The sequence below is a fragment of the Gracilinanus agilis genome, chromosome 3 (assembly GCF_016433145.1).
Source record: "Gracilinanus agilis isolate LMUSP501 chromosome 3, AgileGrace, whole genome shotgun sequence".
Classification (NCBI taxonomy): domain Eukaryota; kingdom Metazoa; phylum Chordata; class Mammalia; order Didelphimorphia; family Didelphidae; genus Gracilinanus; species Gracilinanus agilis.
The window spans coordinates 266,759,210-266,786,310 of record NC_058132.1 but is presented as its reverse complement, the minus strand read 5'-3'; the positions used below and the strand labels follow the sequence as shown (position 1 = coordinate 266,786,310).

The window sequence follows — 27,101 nt, the reverse complement described above, 5'->3', positions numbered from 1 at the left end:
TGCACTTCTTTCCATGACTCTTTTACTCCCTTCATATCTTATCTGCTTCACTGACAGACTTCTAAAATTGTCCTCTTGTTCCTCAATCCTTTGATATCTGGCTTTGGTTTCCAGCATCCTAATGAAACTACCCCTTCCCCAAATCACTTCCCATCCATATGGCTCATCATTCATTCATTACACTGATTTGAATGTACCATGTATCAAATAACATCCTCCATAATCTAACTACACAGGATAAAAGCTAATAGAGTACTGTTGTTTCTAAAGGATAAAAAACCCCATACATAATAAAAAGAAGTTCCACTGTTAACTCCTTCACAATGATTACTTATTTGCAATATAATTATTAGAAAGATGTTTTGAAAAGTTTTTAGTCCCTTTTACCTTCACTTGTAAACTTGCTGATGCAACTCTTCTTTCTAAATCTTCTACCTGCTGAAGAATAGTCAAGTCCATCTCCATTGCTTGCTCATCCACCGACCAATTCTCTACAATATCTCGAGTTACTTGGTTTTCTTCATTTTCATTTATTTCAATAATAGCAACTATATTTAAAAATGAAATTTTTTTAAAAAAAGAACACTTTTTAAAATTCATAAGTACAGGATTCCTCCCCCAAAAGTTACTTCTACTGTATCCAATTTAAACAACGAATTACTGTTCTTTTTTATATATAATTTATTTCATGAAATATGGCTTTTGTTCAAATATAAACTGTAGATAATGATTAAGAATTGTAAAATATGTATACCAATCTGATGTTAGTAGTTTTTCCAAAGCAAAACTATACTAAACATCAAAACCAGTCTTTTGGTAATGAATGAAGATATTTTCCAGTAGATTTTTCATTTAAATAATGTATTAGATTTTCCTAAGCAAAGTAATGAAAATGATTTATTTACATACCATCCTTATTTTTGATGCAGGCCTGAGTAATATAATCCAAGTGTTTCTGTATTTGCTTCTGCAATGCCTTTTCCCTTATCCCCCTGAGATGTAGCACTTTAAGCAAAGCTTTTAGGTCCTCTGGGTCAATAATTCTCCACCAACCAAACTGCATTTCTAAGTCAAAATAAGTATGTAAATCTTTTACAAACATTTTGAATATGATATTCTAGTATAATGCAAATCAAAAGACTTACCAACTACATATAACCATTTAGAGATCCAGTTACCATTTTGAGCCAGATAAAGATTGCATTTAACCCTTTCCCCCCAAATTGGGATAGAACTTGAAAATAACTTTTGATATTATTATTCAACATCTTTCCATTCTTTTTTTTTTTTTTTCATTTCCAGGGAGCCCATATCAGTGTGTAGCCTGTATTTTATGGTGTCCTATATATTTGGGTCATTAAAGTAGACAATAGATATTAAAAAAAATTATTGGCTGAAAACCATCTGAATGTGCCTACCTTCTGGAATGGGTTTTGGACTAGGAAAATCTACTGGCTTTGCTACTTCAACTGTTCCAGAGAGAGCCGAAGATGCCTTTTCGTTCTGTGGCACTGGTGATTCACTTTTACATGAAGAAACGTTTGGGGTCAAGAATGAATTACCATTTCCTTCTGATAATCCCAACCCTGATCCCAGACTAGGTAAAGGAGATGTAAAAGGAACATTTGAAGTGAGAACTCCTGTTGGCCATCCACAAAACTGAAGTCCCATTATGGGTAATCCACTCTTCATCTATAAATACCAAAACATTAGAAAATCACTGAGAAAGTTTAGTAGGAAGGATAGAAAATACAAAATTATTTGTTAAATTCTGAAAATGGTTTTTCCAAATTTATATAGTAACCAATATACACATTTAAACCTATAGTTCAAAGCAGTAAAATGGTCAAGTGCTGAAGATGGTCAATCAAACATTATCTTTTTACAAAGAGATTTCAAAACTTAATAATAATAGGAGGCATGTAAAGTAACTGAAGAAAAATAGCATTAAATTTGGGGAGTATGAACCAAATATGCTGGGGGTCAGGTGTTCTGGTTTGAGAATCTACATGTACTTCCAGTTAATGTATAGGAAAGTATCATTTAATTCTCTTTTTAGTCTTCAGTCTGTGCAAAGGGTAGTATTTGAACTGATAATGCAGTGAGAATAGGAGTAAAATTAAACAATAGAATTATTGCTACTGTAACTAACCTGAAGAGGTGATAAAGCAAATGGACTGAGGCCCATTGTATTCTGTGCAGAGGAAGACCCAAGAAGAGGTGATGGAACAGGTGAAGGTGATTTAGAAGGAGGCTGAGAATGAGGAGCCAGTGAAGCAGATCCGTCTGCATGGGTAAGGGAAGTGTCATCACAGGGTGTTCTGGGTAAAAGGCTGAACCACTGTCTATTCTTTTCTGTTAGGGTTTTTAACAATTGATCATTGGCAATTAATGGAGGGCTGTAAAACTTCCCTTGACCACTTGAGACTGGATTAAATAGGTTAGAATCTGCCTTTTCCTTGTTGCTTTGTGATACTGCTGGTTGAAGGTTACAGAGAGAATTTTTTGCACCATTTTGGTAAGATAATGTGCATCCATTGGCTGCACTACCATTTGGTTTGGGGTTCATAATGTCTGACTCAGGAGGCATTTTAGCTACTTCTAACAATTTGCTTAATTTGGAGAAGGAGCCAGGCTTTTGTAGAAACAGATTAGTGTTGTCTTTTTCCTTAAGATCTTCTTTTTGCTCACAGTGGCCTGTACTTAAACAGCTTAACGTGTCATCAGAAGTCTCAAACATTTCTTCTTTGATTTGTATAATTTCTGCTTTTTTCAATTTTTCTTTCTCTTTTGCAATTTCTTCTAGACCTACATGAGAGAAAAAAATCATGAAGAGCCATCTGCATTTCTAACTTGCTCTGTAATTATATTTCATCAACATCATTAATACCCAACAAATTATATGTTTTTATCAGTTTACTTACAACTCCACATTAAAGAGGCTAAGGAAATACCAATAATGCCATTAAAAACAAAAATATACAATTCAGATAAAATTAGATCAAAATGACAAGCAATTTATCTTTTAAAACATTGCCGACCAGTTCAATTAAAAAAATTCTAATCCAAAGCATGATTAAGGTATTTTGTTGATTTTATTACAGTATATTCAACAAAAAAAATAAGTCAGTAAAATGAATCTCTTATCTTCCTGGTTCTTATCACTGACTCAATGGTAAAAACTATTTTATGTTTTGTTTATTTTTTTATAATAGGGCAAGCTGTTAGAATACACAAATAGATCACTTGTTAAAATATTGCTAATTACTTTTAAATGTAAAGAGTTACTTCTAATCCTTTCTGATCCATCTTTTTTAGCTCATAATCTTACAAGAATATTGTTGCTACCATCACTCACATAAATCTGTCTTTGGGACTGCTTGTGCATGTTTATGGATCCTATTTTAGCATAAATACTGAAGTTACAATTTGGGAATTTTAAATATATATGATGCAGTTGTTGGTCCTTCTATGCTTAAAATTGCATTTAGTACCCCTTTTCTTGATTTCATAAGTGAATAAAGCAATCTTATCAAAAAGTTACAAATAGGAAAAAAGTTGACAGTTATAATGTGTCCTTTGATAATAATTAATACAAATTTAAAATGTGCTCAAAGTAAAGATGAGTACTGGGTACAATTTTGCCTCTAGTATTATTTAATACTATTTATTTAATAGTGCAAGTACAAGAAAAATTATTTCCTATACTACTTGAAAGTGAATTGTGATAGCACTTTACTATGTAATAAACTTATAACATACACATAGATGTGTAGGCATCTCAAGTCCTTTCTGAGGGGCTCTATATAGCCAAATTCTTCAAAAGAGAATTTTTGGTGATTTTTTATTTATCATGATATAATCAACCACTTAAGTTTTAAATCAACTTACCTGATTACCTTTTCTCCTACTAGAAGAGGAGGGTTAGAAATAACTACTCACAGCAAAGGAGAATAACTCTCACTTCAAGAGATCTGAGGCAAAAGAATGTAAGAGACCCCTAATGGACACTGGTACTCACTAAGGACAAGAACTTGCTGTCTGCATAGTAAGTACTTCATTTAAAGAAATAATAATTCTAAGATTCAAAAGTAAGACCCTTTGTCTGATGAAAACTGGAGCTCTGAGTATCATCAAGAGATCCACACTGCCTGGAGGTAATCCTATACTGTTGCTCTACCTTCATACTGCACCTCTGGGGTTAGTTAGCTTCAGCTCTCTGTTCTAGACTACAACCACCAGGCTTACACAAGGGCTTTGGGAGACAAAAATATCTGTAGAAACTGACAGATAATGAGCAAACAAAGAGAAGGTCAAACCTGTCAGGATCTCAGGAGAGAGTCTGAGGAAATTCAGGAAGTACTTGAAATACAAATGATAGTGTTTTACTTTGGATCTTGAAACTCCAAAGGATGTGTTATATTTATTTAGGGATCAAAGGGTTGGGATAAGGGTGTTAACAAGTAGAAAGAATCATAAGGAATCAAAAGGTACACATAAAAGAGAAAGACCAAAAGTGACCATAATGAGTAAGAGAGAGAGATACAGGTTAGAAGCAATAATTATAACATTATCCTTTTAGAGTTGGCTTAAAATGTTTTGTTTAAGCTTTTTGCATGTTACATAGTTTCATAAAACTTTTCTTTTTTAATTAATACTTAAAATCTTTTATGGGTTGAAATAATGAAGCTCATAATAAAATCAATTAATCTCTTTAAAGACAGCAACTTTTGGACTTATTTTAATATTTATGGATATCTGAACAACTCAACAGAAGCTAGGTGATGGATTAGATAGAGTGCTGGGCCTGGAGTTAGAGAGATCTAAGTTCCAGTCTGGGCTCAGACATTTACTAGCTATGTGACCTTGGGCAAATCACTTAAACCTGTTTGCCTCAGTTTTCTCATTTGTAAAATTAAGTAGAGAAGGAATTGGCAAACCATTCTAATATTTTTGCCAAGAAAACCCCTGATGGGGTCATAAAGAGTTGGCAACGACTGAGATAACTGAAGAACAACAATGAATAACTCAACAATAGGAAAAAAAATCAAGAAATTGTAAAAGTCCTAAGTTATGTAAGCGTAATTCACGAGATATTTATTTTAATCATTTAAAGAGATTTAGGGGGAAGGTCCAAAAATGTAATGCTTTTAAAATGTTATTTATCTGCCACTATTGGTTTCAACATGTACTATTATCATGCCCTTATTACCACTGATTCCCCTAAATAGTCATTTTGGTTGTGACATTTTGGCAGTATTATATGGGTTCAATTTTATAAGACTGACATTATGAATATTGTTGTAGTTTTTTTCATTATTGTCCATACAATTTGAGTAATCTGCTGCCAGGTGTATAGTTGTACCTGTGTTTTTTTTAAGTCTACCTGAGATGAATTAGAGCTTCTTTATACTTAAATTATGCAGACATTTTAAAGAGTATAATATTTAAGCAGGGTATATAACTTAGAGTTAAGTGTAATAGAATACAAATAGCTACACATTAATTAGATAGATTTTTTTAAAATTAATTTTCAACTACTGATTAAAGCTTTGTCTAATCCATATTTAGAAGGATATGTCTCTCTTGTTAGGGCTTCCTGGAGTACATGTATGGATGTGCATTTCAGAGGAGTGCCAAGATTTAAGCATTCTTTGATATGACCCAATTATGATGCCCAGTTGAAAATGTCTACCTTGTTAGATGATTTCTTCAAAATGAGGCAGAATGACCTGCTCAATCAACCATTTGCTTCTAGAGGGACTTAATTCCATATGCTTCCATGTGACTTTTTTTCTTAAAACTTATCAAATTTATCCTTTTGTCTGTGTTTGGCCTTTCATCTCTTGGCATTCTGGCTCTCATTTTTGCCTATTCTTGCTCCCTTTATTTTGGAATTTCCTATCTCTCTTGATAGCTCTATCATTTCTCAAATTAAAATTGTTCAAGTCATCTTTGACTCTGGGCTCTAATCCATCACCGTATATAGTCAGCTGCCAAATTCTATTAATTCTATTGTACCAATATAGTTAATATTTGCCCTGTCTCTTTTCACATAAACTTACTTTAGTCCAGGCTTTCCACATCTCTTGCTTGGATTATGCTAATTATTTTCTTATTGGCATCCCTACCACCCATTTTCATTATATTCTCTCAAGATCATTTAGAACCTTCTTCCGAAGATAATATTTCTGATCACAGATGCTGATGCTCAGAAACTATCAGAAGGTCTCCACAGCACACTGTATAAAATATAGGCCCTCATTTACCCAGATCATAGAGGGTCCTATCCTTTTCCCCATAGGTTTTCTTTTTGTAATCTACTAGATGGTCAGAACCATGCCAACTTAGATATCAGAAAATGTTGTAGATTAAAGAGAGGAAAGTCAGACAATCTGACTTCATTTTAGGAAAACAAATTTGAAAAAGTTTAGAAGAAAACAAAGGGGCCTCTATCCCCATGAACTAAAATACTACAGGGATATTAGCCAGGAAGAATGAAATCTCAAAAAAGGAAATTCGGAAGACATAAAAAGGAAACAGTTCCAGTAAGGAAGAAAAATGGGAATTGTCTGAAGATAATAATATTGCTTAACAGAGACCTCACCAAGTAATTAGATTTTTCAAAGGGATATATATATATATATGTGTATATATATATATATATGTATGACAGTCGNGTACAAGAAAAATTATTTCCTATACTACTTGAAAGTGAATTGTGATAGCACTTTACTATGTAATAAACTTATAACATACACATAGATGTGTAGGCATCTCAAGTCCTTTCTGAGGGGCTCTATATAGCCAAATTCTTCAAAAGAGAATTTTTGGTGATTTTTTATTTATCATGATATAATCAACCACTTAAGTTTTAAATCAACTTACCTGATTACCTTTTCTCCTACTAGAAGAGGAGGGTTAGAAATAACTACTCACAGCAAAGGAGAATAACTCTCACTTCAAGAGATCTGAGGCAAAAGAATGTAAGAGACCCCTAATGGACACTGGTACTCACTAAGGACAAGAACTTGCTGTCTGCATAGTAAGTACTTCATTTAAAGAAATAATAATTCTAAGATTCAAAAGTAAGACCCTTTGTCTGATGAAAACTGGAGCTCTGAGTATCATCAAGAGATCCACACTGCCTGGAGGTAATCCTATACTGTTGCTCTACCTTCATACTGCACCTCTGGGGTTAGTTAGCTTCAGCTCTCTGTTCTAGACTACAACCACCAGGCTTACACAAGGGCTTTGGGAGACAAAAATATCTGTAGAAACTGACAGATAATGAGCAAACAAAGAGAAGGTCAAACCTGTCAGGATCTCAGGAGAGAGTCTGAGGAAATTCAGGAAGTACTTGAAATACAAATGATAGTGTTTTACTTTGGATCTTGAAACTCCAAAGGATGTGTTATATTTATTTAGGGATCAAAGGGTTGGGATAAGGGTGTTAACAAGTAGAAAGAATCATAAGGAATCAAAAGGTACACATAAAAGAGAAAGACCAAAAGTGACCATAATGAGTAAGAGAGAGAGATACAGGTTAGAAGCAACAATTATAACATTATCCTTTTAGAGTTGGCTTAAAATGTTTTGTTTAAGCTTTTTGCATGTTACATAGTTTCATAAAACTTTTCTTTTTTAATTAATACTTAAAATCTTTTATGGGTTGAAATAATGAAGCTCATAATAAAATCAATTAATCTCTTTAAAGACAGCAACTTTTGGACTTATTTTAATATTTATGGATATCTGAACAACTCAACAGAAGCTAGGTGATGGATTAGATAGAGTGCTGGGCCTGGAGTTAGAGAGATCTAAGTTCCAGTCTGGGCTCAGACATTTACTAGCTATGTGACCTTGGGCAAATCACTTAAACCTGTTTGCCTCAGTTTTCTCATTTGTAAAATTAAGTAGAGAAGGAATTGGCAAACCATTCTAATATTTTTGCCAAGAAAACCCCTGATGGGGTCATAAAGAGTTGGCAACGACTGAGATAACTGAAGAACAACAATGAATAACTCAACAATAGGAAAAAAAATCAAGAAATTGTAAAAGTCCTAAGTTATGTAAGCGTAATTCACGAGATATTTATTTTAATCATTTAAAGAGATTTAGGGGGAAGGTCCAAAAATGTAATGCTTTTAAAATGTTATTTATCTGCCACTATTGGTTTCAACATGTACTATTATCATGCCCTTATTACCACTGATTCCCCTAAATAGTCATTTTGGTTGTGACATTTTGGCAGTATTATATGGGTTCAATTTTATAAGACTGACATTATGAATATTGTTGTAGTTTTTTTCATTATTGTCCATACAATTTGAGTAATCTGCTGCCAGGTGTATAGTTGTACCTGTGTTTTTTTTAAGTCTACCTGAGATGAATTAGAGCTTCTTTATACTTAAATTATGCAGACATTTTAAAGAGTATGATATTTAAGCAGGGTATATAACTTAGAGTTAAGTGTAATAGAATACAAATAGCTACACATTAATTAGATAGATTTTTTTAAAATTAATTTTCAACTACTGATTAAAGCTTTGTCTAATCCATATTTAGAAGGATATGTCTCTCTTGTTAGGGCTTCCTGGAGTACATGTATGGATGTGCATTTCAGAGGAGTGCCAAGATTTAAGCATTCTTTGATATGACCCAATTATGATGCCCAGTTGAAAATGTCTACCTTGTTAGATGATTTCTTCAAAATGAGGCAGAATGACCTGCTCAATCAACCATTTGCTTCTAGAGGGACTTAATTCCATATGCTTCCATGTGACTTTTTTTCTTAAAACTTATCAAATTTATCCTTTTGTCTGTGTTTGGCCTTTCATCTCTTGGCATTCTGGCTCTCATTTTTGCCTATTCTTGCTCCCTTTATTTTGGAATTTCCTATCTCTCTTGATAGCTCTATCATTTCTCAAATTAAAATTGTTCAAGTCATCTTTGACTCTGGGCTCTAATCCATCACCGTATATAGTCAGCTGCCAAATTCTATTAATTCTATTGTACCAATATAGTTAATATTTGCCCTGTCTCTTTTCACATAAACTTACTTTAGTCCAGGCTTTCCACATCTCTTGCTTGGATTATGCTAATTATTTTCTTATTGGCATCCCTACCACCCATTTTCATTATATTCTCTCAAGATCATTTAGAACCTTCTTCCGAAGATAATATTTCTGATCACAGATGCTGATGCTCAGAAACTATCAGAAGGTCTCCACAGCACACTGTATAAAATATAGGCCCTCATTTACCCAGATCATAGAGGGTCCTATCCTTTTCCCCATAGGTTTTCTTTTTGTAATCTACTAGATGGTCAGAACCATGCCAACTTAGATATCAGAAAATGTTGTAGATTAAAGAGAGGAAAGTCAGACAATCTGACTTCATTTTAGGAAAACAAATTTGAAAAAGTTTAGAAGAAAACAAAGGGGCCTCTATCCCCATGAACTAAAATACTACAGGGATATTAGCCAGGAAGAATGAAATCTCAAAAAAGGAAATTCGGAAGACATAAAAAGGAAACAGTTCCAGTAAGGAAGAAAAATGGGAATTGTCTGAAGATAATAATATTGCTTAACAGAGACCTCACCAAGTAATTCGATTTTTCAAAGGGATATATATATATATATATATACATATATATATATATATATGTATGACAGTCGCAAAGTCAAGTAACAGAGGATGAATATCAGAGTGGGTATACTCTTATAAAGTTTTATTAAGAACCATCTTCAATTTGATATCCCATGGACATCTTATAAGCCCCAAACTCAAATCGTTATCTTTTCCCTAAAAACCTTTCCTCTATCTAATATTCTCACTGCTGATGAAATCACTATTTTCCTAATCAGCTAGGCTTGTTAAGCTAGGGTGATCTTCTACTCTTCATTCTCTTTTACCTTCTATATACAATTCTTTGCTCAGTCTTCCCTGAAATCTTTTACACACATTCTTTTCTTTCCATTGATGAAACTGCCACTCTGGCTTTCATTCCCTCATATCAATTTTCTTGTGATTTCATTAGTGTAGCCACCTCCAGGCATACCGACTCCACAGATGCAAATTAGAAACTAATCAGTGAATAATTTTTTTAGTCTTAGAAAGTAGTCTTTTTTTTTTAAACCCTAACCTTCTGTCTTGGAATCAATATTGTGTATTGGTTCCAAGGCAGAAGAGTGGTAAGGACTAGGCAATGGGGGTAAAGTGACTTGCCCAAGATCACACACCTAGGAAGTGTCTGAGGCCAGATTTGAACCCAGGACCTCCCATCTCTGGTCCTGGCTCTCAATCCACTGAGCCACCCAGCTGCCCCCAGAAAGTAACCTTCTTGTTGGACTCTTTTTTTTCAGGTTTCCCCTCTCTCCTCATTCAGCTACAAAAGTGATCTTCCTAACATTCAGGCCTAAGCATATTATCTCCCTACTCAATAAACTCCAGTGGCTTCCTATTAACTCTTGACTTGGCGGTATGGTAAAAGAAGCACTGAATTTGGGCTAAAGCACCTGTATTCAAATTCAAGCCTTGATACTTAACTAGCCCAGGCACATTGGGCAAGCTGCTCAATTTCTCTAGACTTCAGTTTCTAACTTTTAAAACAAGGAGATTGGGCTAAATTATCTCTAACATTCTTTCCAACTCTAAAGTGATAATTAAAGCCATTAGGTTAGATAAATCCTCTAAGGCAGTGATGGGCAAACTGTGGCCCCCTGAAATGCTCTATCAGGGCGACATTATTCCTAATCTGAGGAATACAATGAATAGGATACAATACAAAGAAACTTTTGAAAGAGTTGCCTTAGAAACAGACTGACAGATGAGCATTTTCTTTCCTTTGGCCCCCTCTAAGGGAAAAACTGAGACAAGCAAAGGGTTAAAGGTCTAGCATGATTTAATGCTCATAGTTAATAGATGGGAGACTGAAAGGAAGACAGGAAAGGAATGGTCAGAGAAACCTGAAAATTAAGACAATATAATGTAGGAGAGGCAGAGAGAACATTTGAATAAGGAGAGGCTAGGATAGAGGCTCCTGAAAGGCAGGGCCTATTTATGTTTGCCCTAGTATACCCAGCATTTAGCATGATGTAGGTGCTCAATGGGTACTAGGTGATTGACTGATTGAGAGAATAGTCAATAGGGTCAAATGCCAAAAACTTTGTAAAGGTCAATGGTTGTTATGAATATTGGGAATCTGGGGCATTTTCAGTAGAAAAACTGGAATTAAAACCAGATTACAAAAGAGGAAAGAAAGAATGAGTGGTTGAGGGATTGAAACTAACTTGTATAGAGCAAATACTTGAGAAGTTGGAAGTGAAAAGAAAGTGAGACCTAAAATGGGTAACAGAGTTGAATACTATTATTTAAAATGGGAGTGATGATACTCTCAGAAAAATCTGGAAAGTCTTAAACTGATGCAAAGTGAAATGAACAGAACCAGGGGAACATTATTCATAGCAACTGCAATATTGCATGACAATAAACAATGTTAGTCTAACTATTCTCAGCAATGCAAAGATCCAAGAAAATTCTGAAGGACTTATAATAAAAAAAAAACTATCCATCTCTAGAGAAAGAACAGAGCAAGTTTGAATAGAGAATGAAATATACATTTTTTACTTTGTTTTTTTTTGTGTTGTTGTTGTTTCTTTGTTTCAGTCTGAGTTTTCTTTCACAACTGACTTTTCTTTCACAATTGGCTAACATGGAAATATATTTGCAAGGCCGGACGTGTATTACCTACATAAAATTGCTTGCCTTTCAATAAGGGGGAGGGGAAGGGAGAAAGGAGAGAATTTAGAACTCAAAAAGTTAAGAATGAGTGTTAAAAAATGTTTTTTCCTGTAATTGAAAAAGTAAAATATTTTTAAAATAAAATAAAATGTGGTTGGTGACAATATGTCTGAAGGTGGAGGGGAGAAAAGAAAATAGAGTGTACTGAAAGTGAATAAGCATGGAAAAAGGTTCCTTGTTTTTGGAAAGTAAAATATCTGGGGTGTTGATAGCTTTATAAAGCTCTTCCAAGAAATATGAAATATTCTAGAAAAATAATAGAGATTAAAGAAATTACCAGTTTATATTAATATAGCTATTTCTTTGGATCTGAAATAGGCTAATATCTCCTACCTTCACCACTTTCCATGCCTTCCACAAAAATACCCCCACACTGGGGAAGAATCCAATATCGGCGTCTGTAGCGATCCTGGCCAAACATCATTGACCGTAAAGAGTGAGAAGCATCAAAGAGCTTTCTTCTGTACTGACTCTGTTGCTATTTAAAAACAAACAAATATATATGTGTGTATATATCCCATGCAAATCAATTGTTTTTAAAATCCACATTAAGATAAACTGCTACTCATTTCATTGAAACTGAGATAGCTACAGGGAACTGAATCAAAGTTTAGGTTTGCCCAGTTTTAGTTGAGCTTCATTATCAATCACCTCTTAAAGAAAGCAATTATTTTAAAATGACTGACTTGTTCCCTTTTAATATTAAAAAGGTTAGTTTTTAATTTAAGCAAATATGCTATAAAGCATTTTTCGTGTTTGAATATATATAGCAGGATCAAATATTTTATTGAGGCGAGGCAGTTAAAATCTTATCAATTATGCAATAGAAAAATGTGCCCATGGTGAATTAAAGCTGACTGGAGCACTGTAACTCCTAATTAGAAAGTGGTAGAAATTTAGGTAATGTGGACAGTAGTGAAATCAGCAACGTCTTTACACAAACTAGTGTTCTACTGAGTTGATCAATTTGATATGCTCATTTAATAAAACAAAATTTTATTCTTATATTTTAAAATTAGTTCACCTTAGTATATTCTATACTATTGAAGTCTAAGCTAAAACAAGCAAGAACCAATAGATTAAAATTTCAAGTTCAGAAGGAAGTGAAATTCATTGATAAATACAAAATATAATAGGAATTATTAAATTCATTAATATGCAATAGCACTTAATATGTCATAGTACCTGTATGGTATTGATTTCCAAGGAATAGATATCTTTAGAAATATTTTGAACTTATATCAAAATAGGAAAAAAAACAAACATGCCTTTTTATTGATTTAATTAAAGGTGTAATATATGTGCATTTTATGCAGATTTTTAAATTTAGTATCATTTGCAACTGAATAACCTTGAGATTGTGACATCTAATCTCATGTATCAGTTTCAGTCTTGAGTTTAAAACTTCCTGTATTTAAAATGTTTGAATACTTTATAGTCAGCCATTTCCATTATTCAAAAGGAAAGGATTTTTATATATCTTTATTTAGCATGCAGAAATGGTAATTCTACACAATTACAACTTGAAAAAGCGACAAACTTTATTTGAATAGTGCTTACTTTAGTCAGTTTTTCAATCTGTTTCTCCAGCTCTTCAACACTTGCTGCTTGATCACCGTCATCCTATAACAAAATAAAGCATTATTTATCTGTTCTCAAAATAAAAAGAATGACTACTGAACTTGGCAGTTATGCTATAAATGTAAAACTTTTATGTAGAAGTATAAAAATGCTCACGCTGGAAATTATAAAGTACTCTCTGCCCATATTAGCTTTTTTCTTCTCTAGTTTTTCTTTAAGAAAATTGTACTTTCTTATGTTTTAGATAAAAACAATAATTTGTATAGAATATTTCCATTTGTAATCAGTCTTAATAATAACAAAATATGTAATAGAGGTTCAAGGGAGGCATACATAGTAACATGTGTAATCCTAACAAATTGATAAAAGTTGATACTTTATATAACTTTAAGGATTTCAAAAGCCTTTATGGGTCCTAACTCTTTGGAGCTTCACAACAATTTTTAAAAGAGTATTGTTATCTGCACTTTACAGATGAAGAAAATAAGGCTCAGAAAAGTTAAGTGACTTGCTCTTGATCAAGCTGTTAATACATTCTGAAGTAGATGTTCTGTCCCAGCTCTTACTGGACATGGTCCAGTACTTCAGTCTATATGCTTTGCCAACCAGCCAGCCAACTCTGAATAGCTTTCCTAAGGCCAATATGTCTTTCAGTACGTCACTGAATTCAGTGAAAAGTCATTTCCTGTTTGACCATATCTTTTACCTCCTACTCTAAAATTGCAATCAGGACAAAGAGAGGAAGACACTTACAAAAGAGAGAAAATATTAGGAAACAATGGTAAATTACTGTAAAGATTATGCAGTTAGCCCATTCATGGCTATTGCTTAGATCTAAGTAGCTATAAGCAGCTGAAACAATCTGACATTGAATGATGTACACATTACCACATTAATGAATCCATAGTACAGTAAATTCTTAGTTTACAGAGGAGCTGCTTATCAGGCCTATATGTAACTCAAGACCTTGGATTTTCTTTATGTGTCTTGTTTCATTTCAGTCACCACAATGTTTACTAGAAAATACATAAAAAACTGGGTGTGGAAAAAATAAAACGAAAGCAAAAAGGCCAGGAAGATTATTTGTATATGTCCTGCTACTGCAATAAAAGGCTTGTGAAGATCAGGAATACTAGCAAAAGTGAATTCGTGCATCATCATTGAGCTTTACCGATCACTTTTTAATGTGCAAGGTGCCCTGTACTAGGACCATTCAAACTATCCATAGTCTATGTGATTTCAGAAACTTGATTTTAAGAAGAAAAAGGAAGTGCATCACCAGTGCTATTTTTTTGGGTCCTTGCTTTTACTTATTAGTAGGAGTCAGTTATCAAAAAGCACCTAAATAAGTGACTATCAGCTTTTGCTTTCAAAAATAACTCACATAAAATATCAAGGATATGTTAGTTTGATCTAGATGTTTGCTATTCCTTTAAGCAGGTTTCAGACTATATTTTCCTCCCCTCATTAACACAAAGAAATAACCTTATCAGGATTTTGATTGATAGTAATTGGAGATGTTTCAGTTTTATTTTAAAAAATTATAAGAAACTACAAAACTATTTTAAGTGAAAAATCTTCTGAGAAATTTTATCAATGATTTTTAAAAAACCAACTGCATGTAAAGGATAAAGTTTTTGAACCCTAGGGTTAAAAATACACCTCAGAAAAATGAAATGTTTCTCTAAGAGAAAGGGATAATTCCAAAGTAAACTTCCTTGGTTCCCCCTTCCTCAATTCCTTAAAAATTCTCAGCATCAGGACACATGTTAAAACCAGTGGAAATGCGTGTCGGCTATGGGGAGGGGGGTGAAGGGGAAAGTAAGAATGTGAATCATGTAACCATGGAAAATTTTTCTAAAAAATTTCTCAGCATCAGGATACTTCCTCCCTCTAGTCATAGGTATATTTTTACTCCTCATTGAAGCTAATCTCAATACTTGTATCCTTGAAAACATTCCTTCCTTCCTCTTTCAAGATCAAATTCTAGCAGTTATCCTTTCCCTCTTATTCATCTTGATTTCTCCTTTGTGTCTGAATATTTATATTTATGATTAGGTCCATAAAAAAAAGAAAATGTTAAAAGTTAAAAGACAGTAGGAGGGCAGCTAAGTGGCTCAGTGGATTGAGAGCCAGGCATAGAGATGGGACATCCTGGGTTCAAATCTGACCTTAGACACTTTCTACCTATATGACCCTGGGCAAGGCACTTAACCCCAATAGCCAAGCCCTTAGCACTCAGCTGCCTTAGAACCAATACATTGTTAATGATTCTAAGATGGAAGGTGTATGGTTTAAAAAAAAAAAAAAGACAAAAAAACAGTAAGCATATGTACTACTAAGTGATAAATAGAATTGCTAATTCTGTAAAGAGATGATTTGGTATGGGCCAAAAGATGATTTTTTGTTTTCTTTAATAATATATGCACTTGTCAAATGAAGCAAAATTATTTTTCAGGTGGCGTTTTGGGATAGTGAACTACTATACAAATCACAAATCATCATACATTACAAAATAAAAGCGAAAGGAGTTTCAGAAATAGTGCTATATTATGTTTCTTCAAGGTATTTTATACTCATATCATCTAAAAAGAGACCTAGTCCAACTTGCTCATTTTAAAGTTGAGGAAAATAAGGCCAAGAGAAGCCTAGGATACAATTACCCTTTTATAATGAAAATCCTTAGAGAAAGAAAATCCATGTTAATGGTTTTTATCTTTGTGTATCTCTGTAATGGTAGCTAAGAATAGCAAGTATTCAATTCTTAGGGTTTTGCAATGAAATTCTATAAATCTGTTACATTCTTGAAGAATCTCATACAGATCTAAGACATAAGCCTGACCCAGTATTGACTCTTAGTTCTCACAAAGTGGCACAAAGTTCATGCCCTTCCTCCTTGGAAGAACCAGGAAAGGACAAGGTGAAACCGGTTTTATTAACATCTTGACAGGAGGCTAGGGAGTGGAAAGATAATTTACCATAAAAAAGAGAGGCAAATTGCATCACATGGATAGGTTGTCAACATTCCCTTGGCTTAAGAAAGGCATTACTTTGTAATGGCTTCCTATTTAAGTCTCTTGACTTTTTATACTTCAAAGAAACCCAGAACCATTTTTCTGGATCTTGATTGGGAAAATACATACATCTACCTTTCTTCATGCCTGCTCTTTCAGAAATGGGGAGATGAAGGAAGGGGCAGAGGGAAATGTCAATTCCTTTGCTTCTTTCGCTAAATATTCTTCCTAATGCAAGGGACAGGAGCTTGATCGTTATAGAGAGCTTCTAAAATCCCTTTCTACTGCCTGCTCATCTCTTACACATCCACTCTTAAGAGAACTGAAGGTGACTAAATTAACAATTCTATCATACTTTTGTATATAAGATCTTCAAAAATTAGGATCATAGTTGGGAGGGATCTATAGTATTATCTGGTCTAATGTATTAATTTTACAAATGAGGCAGCTGAACCCTAAAAGGGCAAAGTGACATTACTTAAGCCCTGACTGGAGAAACTAAGATTAAAATCTTGACATTCTAATTATTGCCTCTTCTCCTTTGTATCATGGCTGCTGAACATGTTAATTTTTATTTAGTTTTATATAGTAGATTAAGAAATACATGGCTACATCAGATCCTGCTGAACTGACTGATGTAATTCATTTCATAATATCTGATTTATGGCTACTCTGACCCTTCTCATAAAAATATTTACTATTTAAGATTTCTGCACATGAAAGTGCCAATACTTCCTTTTTGTATATAAATAAAATGATACTGCTTGCTAGGAAATTCATAAAAGCACAAGTACACTAGTAATTATTCCATTTTTTAAAAATAACCCTTACCTTCCATCTTAGAATCAATACTGTGTATTGTTTCCAAGGAAGAAGAATGGTAAGGACTAAGCAATGGGAATTAAGTGAGTGCAAATTTGAACCCAGTATGTCCAGTCTCTAGGCTTGGCTCTTAGTCTACAGAGCTACCGAAATGCCCCCTGGCTTAATTAATTCTGAAATTGAACTCATGTACAAACATTGCCACCTTTATTCTTTATTTTACCATGAAGCCCTTTAAAAGCTCATGATGACTTGAAACTTGAGAAATTCCCTTTGAAGCCTCAAGACTCTGAGAACAAAATATAGGATATATCTATATGATAACACTACCAGACTCTTGTCTTTGTTCTTTCTCCCTTCTTTTACCCCCTATAACCAAATACAATGCTCAAAAATCTCAAATGAATAATTCTCACCTTTGTAAGCAAATCCCCTTGACTAGACTATGACTAGGATATTCATTGGTTTCATTTCTTGAGTTAACCTGACTCAAAACTCCAAGATAGGTTCTTAGAAAATATTATAGAATTTCTACTATGAGTCAGGTTTGAATTTGAGCATTAACTTGGGCAAATTTTGGATTGTCTGAGCCACTATAACCCAAATACACCCCTGATGAATGCACTACTCTTCTCAAAACTATTCAACTTGAGCAACTCCTCCTTGCCTGGTCAGTGGAGTGGTTTATTGACACACTGGAGTTTCCCCAAACCATGACAACTTACTCAGGAATTCTTTTCATAAGGAGGGGCACAACCTAATTTATTGCTAAGATTTCTTGTGATGAAATTTCCTAAAATAAACAAGAAAACACAACCTTTCTACACCCTTAAGTCTTGTCTTCCTGTGCCTAACAGGCCTCCTTTCCTCTTCATTCTCCCTCCTACTTCCCATCCCACCCCTGGTTGGATGCTTTCTGTACTACTGGGGCCCAGTTTCCAAAATACCAGTTCTGGTGAGACAGGACTGAATTCTAGAAGAGTCTCTCATATGCCAGTTTCTCCTTGCTCTTCCTCAGAACACTGCCTTTTTAAGGGCTTCTTTGTGATTCTTAACCTGTGTTCACTGGTTTACTTCCCAGTATAACCCCAAACAAATCTTTTAATAAGAAAACATAACTTTGGGAATGTGGCCGAGGTAACTGGAGCTCCCATCCAGAGCTGAACTGTTATGCCAAAAAGATTAAGATTTACTCAGGCTTTCATTACTTGAAAAAAACAAAACACAAACTAACCACAAGTTGTATTATGGGACAACTTAAATCCTGGTCTAGAGAAGAATAATTCTCATACTTTTTTATATAGTTTATAAGCAGCCTCAGAGTGAGAGAGATGTCAACTAGAGCTAGAACTACTGGCAGGAGTTCTTGCATCAGAGATCAAATCTGACAATGACAGCATGTATGTGAAAATACTCTTAAAAAGTATAAAGTACTATCCAAAAATAATAACTTATAAGTAATAAAACTAAAGATGAATCTATAAAGCTCTATAATAAATTCTTACAGAGCTAAGTAATAAAAAGAACAATTGCCATATTTATATAATGCAACATAGTCTTTTAAATTTTATTACCTCATCATCACAAATATCTATTTTCTTTCCTTTTTTGTCATCTTTGTCTTCTTCATCTTCATCCTCTTCATCAGCTTGGTCATCACTATCATCATCGTCGTCATCATCATAGTCACTATCTCCCCCTTTCCGTCTTCGCTTACGTCCTGTAGTAGGTGTACCCAAGGAATGTGGTTCTTCTCCAAGTTCACCACCACCTGTAGTGTCTCTTTTCCCTGTTTTCTTAGCATGAATGATTCTGAGTCTTTAAATGTAAAAAAAGAAAAACAAAAAACATCATCATTTAAGAGTAAACCTATCTGAAAGCTACCTTAAAAAAGGATAAGCCATTCATTATATGAATTCATTTCAATGTACTTAGCTCTTTGCTAGAAATAATTTACAAATAAAAATTAGACAAATGGAAACTGAAGAACTAGCAAATATCAAGTTGATAATTTTCCTCTATTTAAAACTCATTATTATTTGAGGTATCTCACTTACTGAATTAAAACATGTTTAAAATATAAAAAATTATATCTCCCAGGGATAAGGGAACACTATTAAAACAGATGAAAAACTCTGTAAGGTCCTAATTATAAGAATGAAAAAGTAATAGTAAACTTAACTCCCATTCTATATTATTTTATATTCTATATTAAGAATAATTTTCTCTTCAGTTATTACAGAAGAGCTATCCTTTTCACATAATGAGCATGTTTCTAATATTTTATTAATAATTAGGTAGAAAAATAAGTTACGATTTTAAATTAAGGTTGGACTTTGATAAAGCCTCTCAAAAATAAACCTAAAATGCTAAACAATAAGAGAAAAAAAGAAAATTTAATTGGTATGAGGAGATAACATTCATGTCAGAAGCAACCACAAAACTTTAAAATATGAAACTTTTAAAAAATAATTTAAAGATAGGAAGGCCAATAGTAATAAATATGGAAAGTGGTCGACTGGATAGGACTAGATTTATTCTCAGATGCCCTGAATTCATTCCTGTCATTACTATTTAATAAATACTTTCATGACGTTGGGCAAATATTTTACATCTCTGGGCCTCAGTTTTCCCATCTTTAAAATGAGAGTGTCCTATAAAGTTCCCTTTCAAATTTGAAATCTATGATTATATGATCTATTTTAATCATATAATTACTTATGTGCAATAATAATTCCTGGGTTTTCGCTATCTTTAGTTTATCTCATTTAAATTAATCATTTCTATGTCTAATTTTTACACGAAGGTGAGCCAGTTGAATTCGATATCAGCGAATTACTGCTCTTATTGAAAAACTTGCATAAAAACTCAGAATATTAATTTTAAGGAAATATAACTTACTTGCGAAGTTTACCTTCAACCATCCATTTATCTCTTCTTAAGTTTGACATATAATCAATATTCTTGTCAATTTCACTGCCAATATAAAAAAGGACATAATATCAGATATTACTATTTTTCTATTTATAAAGTTTATGACTTTTGACAAATGAATAAACACATGTGTGTGTATCATATATGCACATATATGCTAAATACACTTCATTACTGAATAGTGAGTGGCAACATGGTAGTGGGAAAAAGGGTCTGTCTTGAAGTTATAAGTAAGATCTCAGTTCAAATGCTGTCTCTGACTTGTACTAGCTCTCAGTACTCCGTGGAAATTCTTTAAGAATATTAGTTTCAGAATTGATGGTCCTCTTTGGTGGAAGAAGTTTCCACAATGGGAGTTTCCTACACTGATAAGATCACATGCCCAGATCCTTTTAAAAACTAAATATACATGGAGAGCTGGCTTTGGAGTACCAACAGCCCAGATAAAGTTCTGCCTCTGATGACCTTAATCATGTTATTTAACCTCTTAATTCTCTGGGAAATTCTAACCTTCAGTGATACAGTTTCCTCATCCAGGAGGTTCCCTTTAACACACACACACACACACACTATGCACTATCATGATGCAGTATAAAATTTGTGCTATTGAAGTTGTCAGTTCTTGAATGTAATTAATTATATGCTTACACTAAAACCTAGAATGTCACAGTAACCAGTGGCAATGATATAAAATAATTAGTATCACTTCCTTTTCCTTCCTGTATAAAAGCCAGCTGATTACAATTGCCCTACAACATCAATGAAAACTATTCATCTCATTTCTGTTGACTTATTATGATGTTATCATTAGCTGTTAGGCACCTTCTGGCACAAAATTGTTGATTTCTCTTTGAAACCTTATAGTTGTTATGTTCTTTGGAAATTATGGTGCTGTCACTTATAACACTCTATAGTAGGAAAAAGGGACATTTATATAACACCTACTATGTGTTAATACACTATTATTAGTGTATATCAGTGTATATATTAAGCTTAGATAATTATCCCAAAGTAGTGTAAACAGATGAAAAACTGTGACAATTCAAGAGTATGGCTGAGAATGTATTTACACAAAAATTTAGACTCACAAAGGTGATAAACATACTTAGCCTTGCATACTTTGGTTTCATCTTTTGCCCAGAAAGCAAAGGATGGAGGAATGGGATATGACTGAAATCTAAAAATCATGAATGGCAAGGATAAAGTGAATATGGACTTGGCCTCTAAGCATGCATCATTAAGGTTTTGAAGAAGGACTCTTTCAAATTTAAAAAGTTTTGAACAAGAAAAAGGAAATAATAGTAAATATCACAATAGTCATTATCATGTTAAATATTATGATAATAAAGATATGGAATTGATTACCACAGTCTAGTGGTATTGGCAGACTACAAATGGATTAAAAATGGTTCAAACAAATTTGTGAATGACAGAACCATAAGAAATGATCATCTAAACTTGAAAGCTGATGTCAAGGTAGAAAATCACTAGTTCTTAAATATAGAGTATTCAAAGATGAGGAAAGCAAAAGACTATTAGCCTAAATGGACCACCAGCAGTCTGATCTATCAAGGGAATTCCTGTGTTTTTGGAACTTAGAACTTATGGTTCACATTGGGAACTCTCAGGAAAGGGAATATTTGGAGCCTGCTAGCTTTCCTTTAATTACTTTCACAAAGCATTAATCCAAGTTATCAATAGTAAGCATAGGTATAGTACAAACTTGTTTGCTACTCTGATTATATAATAGAAGTCAAATAAAAATATGGACTTATTAAATAGATAGTTTATATCTAGTCTGTATGACAATTTTAGGAGAACATCCACAGTTGCTAAATGAAAACGCTCCACAGGAGGATAATTATGGTTATTAGATCTCATAAAACATCAAGTAAATTAAGGAGTGAAGAGACAGGAGGTACACCTCTCATGTCTCCTAATAATGAAAGACAATTCTTGGGATGGTCAGTGCTCACAATGAAATAAAGCAATTAAATAATAAATAATCTTATACAGTTAGTCCACACCAAATATCTTATAAATTTAAATTTAAAATTAAATTTAGTCATTAAATAACTTTTAAATTAAATTAAATTAAATTAACTTTTAAACAATTAAATCACAAATAATCTTATACTTAGTCCACACTAAATATCTTTTAATTTTAATGTATTTTTTAAAAAAGCCAACAAATGAATATAAATGTCAAAGAAAAAAATGCAAGAAATAACCATTACAATGAACTGTAATATAAAATCCTAGGAAAGTGGTTAGGGTACTCTCACCTCACAACACTCTTGCTGCATGCTAGCTCATTAATGAGGAAAGCAAGTACTGATGCTTTCTGAGCTGGAGTGTGTGCTTGAAAAGCTTTTGTCTTTAGGCTTTCTGTAAGTTCAGTTTGTCCACAATGGGCTTCCATAAAAATCTGCAAGATCTCAGAAACATTGTCACGATTGACGCCAACATTTAGTAAATGTTCCCCAAGAGTTGTTTTGGCCTGTAAAAGTAGTTTTTTAAAATTAGTCATGGGACAGTTAAAAATATAACCTTTTACAATATAAACATGCTAGGATTATGATCTATATATCCTGCACAAGGGGCTCCTGTTCTTGAAGGGATTAAACATAGGAGAAATCAGGAAAAATGTGAACAGCCTAGCATGTGTGCTTTCTCTGTATATATATGTATGTGTTTATATGAACACACTCACACTTCATTTAGCAGAGGTCAGAAACCTTCCTGTAGGTAAATTTCTGCACTTGCTGCTAAAAATGCTCCTAGTAACCACAGCAAGCTCCTATATTTTGGATTGTCCTAGATGTGGATAATGGTGCTTGTTAAGCACATGGTATTCTGCAGCCTCCTCACTGCCCATCTGGTCCACAGAATGAAATGATAGGTGGAGGATCAAAAGGACTAGGTATTCTAGTGACTCCTCCTTTTCAGAATATTGTTTACAGTTGAAAAATATTAGAATTATTTGAATAATGGATTTATTTGAATGTTTAGATATTGCTTATCTCGAGCTTGATCACACATGTTGTGCTTCCATCCTAAAATGTGGTGAGTCCAATAGAAATTATATATATATATAATTACATTTATCTAAAATTGTCATGGTTCTTGTTGAACTCTGGCACTTCAGGTCCAAGTAAATAAAGCTATTCTTTATATTTTGTCAGTGGCCCTAGCATGTCTAGATTGCCCCAATTATTCAACGGGATTCCAGACTAATTCCAGATGATCCCAAGACTGCTAATTGCATTAGAGGATAATAAAAGCTATATAGTTTGGTCTAGGAGAACTTGTGCTTATCCTCATCCCAACAGGGTATTCTAAAGGTCATGGAAATTAGAGTTACCTAGTCAAGATTCTATATCAGTGGTTCCTAATTTTTTTTTATTTAACTTTTTTAGCTCAGAGAACAGTAGCCTTTGCTTTGAAGAACTATGGCACACTGAAGGGAGGTTTCCCAGGCAGTCTGACTCTAGACCCATTTGTTATCTGGGTTTTTTCCCTCACCCCCACTCATTTTCTTCTTTATGTCTCCCAAGGCTTGCAAAAGACAAGGCAGCTTGGGGTTGGACCTGGAGAATGTGAAAGTGCAGGGTTGTGTGGGTGTGTAGCACATGAGTTTGAGGCAGTCATTCATCCAACAAACATTGATTAAGTGCTTACTATGTGCCAGAAGCTATGCTAAGTGCTGGAGACACAAAGAAAAGAAGCAAAAATAACATGGTTCCTGCTATCTAGTAATTCATATTCAAATGGGTGAGACAACCTGAAAATAACTATGTACATACAAAATACATATATACAGTGTAAATTAAAGTAATCTCAGAATAAAGACTAGGGGTAGAGAAGTGGGTGGATGGAGGCCAGCAAAGGCTTCTTGCAAAAAGCAAACCCTTTGTGAACCACTGCTCTCCATAGAGGGTTGTTTGGGATGGGCTTATCTGGGTTCAGATTTCAAAGAATTCTAAGAGTTATTTAGCATGGAATACTTAGTTTTCCATGGCATGATCTTGAGAGTTACAGGAACTAATTAAAATAGTTATTTATTCATTCTGCATAATCTAATGCTGCTGATGCACAAAAAAAAATAATCAATTTAAGCTGATGTTTAAAATTGTTAAGGGTTGGGTGTATGTGTGTGTGCATGTGTGTTTACCTTGTATCCTGTTATTAGACCTGGATCACAGACAGCGGCAGAGAGGAGCCTTACAAGTAAGTCCTGTACTTCACCCATGCTGTCACCAATATTCAGTAATCCCTCTTGAAGAACACTTAGGTTTGGGACATCAATGTTCACATCAAAGCCTAGAACTTTACCAAAATTTCCCAAGAATTGTACCACCATGAGGCAATCTGAAAATGTACTTCCAGAGAGAACAAGTCCGGGGATACGTGGTAACTCTGGCAAAGGCTGGAAACAGAAGGACAAAATGTCAGCGAGATTGTACATTCTGAACAGAAATCAGCCTTTGCTTTAAAGTTAGGCTTCTGTGAAAAGAACAGTTAGGAGTTTTTATTAAGGTGCCAGTATTTCAATAGCTTGTGGACTGTATGAATTAAATATAATAGAGAAAATTACCTACTATCTTCCATCACTGTAAATGAGAACAAAAATGCTGTCATCTGTCTACATAGCAAATGCTACTGTCATTCTAACCATGATGAGTGATTCAAACTAATCCATCTACATTTTTTTGGTATCCATTTACAAGATATCTAGATTTGTATTGAGTACCCTTGTGACAACAGTATAGACTGATGATCTTGTGATTTCATGAGAAAGAGAATTGACCAAAATGATGTTGGCCTCACAAATGCTATGGCTGATTATTAACAGAAGGCATTTCCAGCAATTACTGCAGTGATTTTAACCACTATAGTTCATAGTCAATATAAAACTAGCAGTCAGTGGCCTTTAAAAAAAACAGGTAACTTGGAGTATATTTTTTATATTACATTACACACAGGAACTACCAATATATTTTTAAAGCAGGTATTCTTTTTTTTTTTTAAAATCAGAAATTTTTTTCTGGGTTATACATGTATTTTCACACAAAACATATTTCCATATTATTCATTTTTGTAAGTGGATAATCTTATAAAACCAAAACCCCAAATCATATACCTAAATAAATAAGTGATAAATCCTATGTTTTCATTTGCATTTCTACTCCAACAATTCTTTCTCTGGAGGTGGATAGCATTCTTTTTCATAAGTCTCTCAGAATTGTCCTGGATCATTGTATTGTTGTTAGTAGCAAAGTCTATCATAGTTGATCATTCCACAATATTTCAGTTACTGTGTATAATGTTCCCCCAGTTCTGCTTATTTCACTTTGTATCAGTTCATATATGTCTTTCCAGTTCTTTCTGAAATCATTCTGTTCATCATTACTTATAGCACAATAGTATTCTATCACTATCATATACCACAATTTGTTAGCCATTCCTCAAATGAGGGACATCTCTTTAGTTTCCAGTTCTTTGCCACCACAAAAAGTGTAGTAAATCAGGTATTCTTACCAGAAGTCCATACATTTTTTTAAAAGTGTTGTTAATGTAGTTCAATAATTGGTTTCCTTAATATTCTTCTATTTGATTTTATGTATATAAAAATGTTATTCTCAGAGGGGATCCATAGGTTTCAGCAGTTTGGCAAGTGTCTGGGACACAAAAAGTGTTAAGAACTCTTGTTCTGAAGGATTACTACTTGCCAAACAGAGCTATAAAAACAGCAGTGAAGCCAAATGTTAACTAAATATGATGCCTACTGAATTGGAATTTATATTTATGCCTTTGAGTGAGGTGGAGGTTACCACAGTTCTAGGAATCTATAACAGATTCTAACAGGCTCTAACAGGTCCTGTTAAGCAAGAAAACTGGTTCAGTGTCAGACTGTACAGCTGTCATTCAAAGATCACTGGACACCAATGTGGAGCCAAGATGGTGGCTTAGTAGCAGCGAAAGCTAGAACTGCTCTGAGAATCCTCCCAAAAGAGTGGACACCAGGAGGTGACTTTTTAAAAAAATCTACTGAAATGCAGAGGGATTTTAATATGATGGTGAAATAAGAGCTCTTTGTATTTACTGATGCTTTCAAGGAATTATTATTCATATTTTAGATGAACATCATGTAATGATAGTATGGGAAGAGGAACATCCTCTATTCCTAAATCATGTCTCTTGAAGTCACAAGAAAAATACCTCCTTATGAATTACTGCCAGGACACAATAAGTTGCTACTTCTAAAGATGTCTATTTAATGTCATATAAAGTTGGTGGCAGAGTGGATAAAATGCTGGCCCCGGAGTCAGGAAGACATCTTCCCAAGTTCAAATCCAGTCTCAGACACTTGTTAGCTGTATGACCCTCAGCAATCTTTAACCCTGATTGCCTCAGTTTCCTCATCTTTAAAATTAGCTAGAGAAGGAAATGGCAAACCACTCCACTATATTTGCCAAGAAAACCCCTAAAGGGGTAATGAAGCATTGGACATGACTGAAAAGACTGAACAAAAAGCTTATCAGTTGTTGAGATGGCATCTAGCCTTCATCTGATGTTCTATTTGTAAATTTTAATTTCTTTGTCCAAGTTACATTTTTCTGAAGGAGGTCTAAATAAGAACAAATAAGCAGAAGATATTATGGATGGTTTCAAATAAGGATTACTTAACTTTAATGGTGATAAACATAAGAGTGAGGGAGGTCAAAGTTTTCAAGAAAAGTTTAACTATTTGCCCCTAACATTCACTTTAGGAAAGACCAAATCATATCTTAAGATAACTTCTGATTCCATGATTTTACATATTTATCTTCTTGTTTCTATATATTTAACCCCAATATGCTTACTGTGAACTGATATGTTCAACAAAATCACTGAAAATTCAAAATTGTGGATTATCCCAAAGGCAATAAAGAGACAAATGAT

General features: G+C 33.7%; 1 protein-coding gene across 1 annotated transcript in view; it reads right to left on the bottom strand.

The window, feature by feature from the left end:
* Positions 1–27,101, bottom strand: part of BAZ2B (bromodomain adjacent to zinc finger domain 2B) — a 165,489-nt gene that overhangs the window by 17,163 nt on the left and 121,225 nt on the right. Inside the window, exons 20-29 of the mRNA XM_044669110.1 lie at positions 24,331–24,585; positions 22,442–22,656; positions 20,124–20,198; positions 18,797–19,040; positions 13,366–13,428; positions 12,139–12,283; positions 2,153–2,808; positions 1,419–1,692; positions 910–1,065; positions 388–548 (exon numbers count right to left, since the gene is read on the bottom strand). Coding sequence (XP_044525045.1) covers positions 388–548; positions 910–1,065; positions 1,419–1,692; positions 2,153–2,808; positions 12,139–12,283; positions 13,366–13,428; positions 18,797–19,040; positions 20,124–20,198; positions 22,442–22,656; positions 24,331–24,585 — 2,244 coding nt within the window. The remainder of the gene's footprint in view (positions 1–387; positions 549–909; positions 1,066–1,418; positions 1,693–2,152; positions 2,809–12,138; positions 12,284–13,365; positions 13,429–18,796; positions 19,041–20,123; positions 20,199–22,441; positions 22,657–24,330; positions 24,586–27,101) is intronic.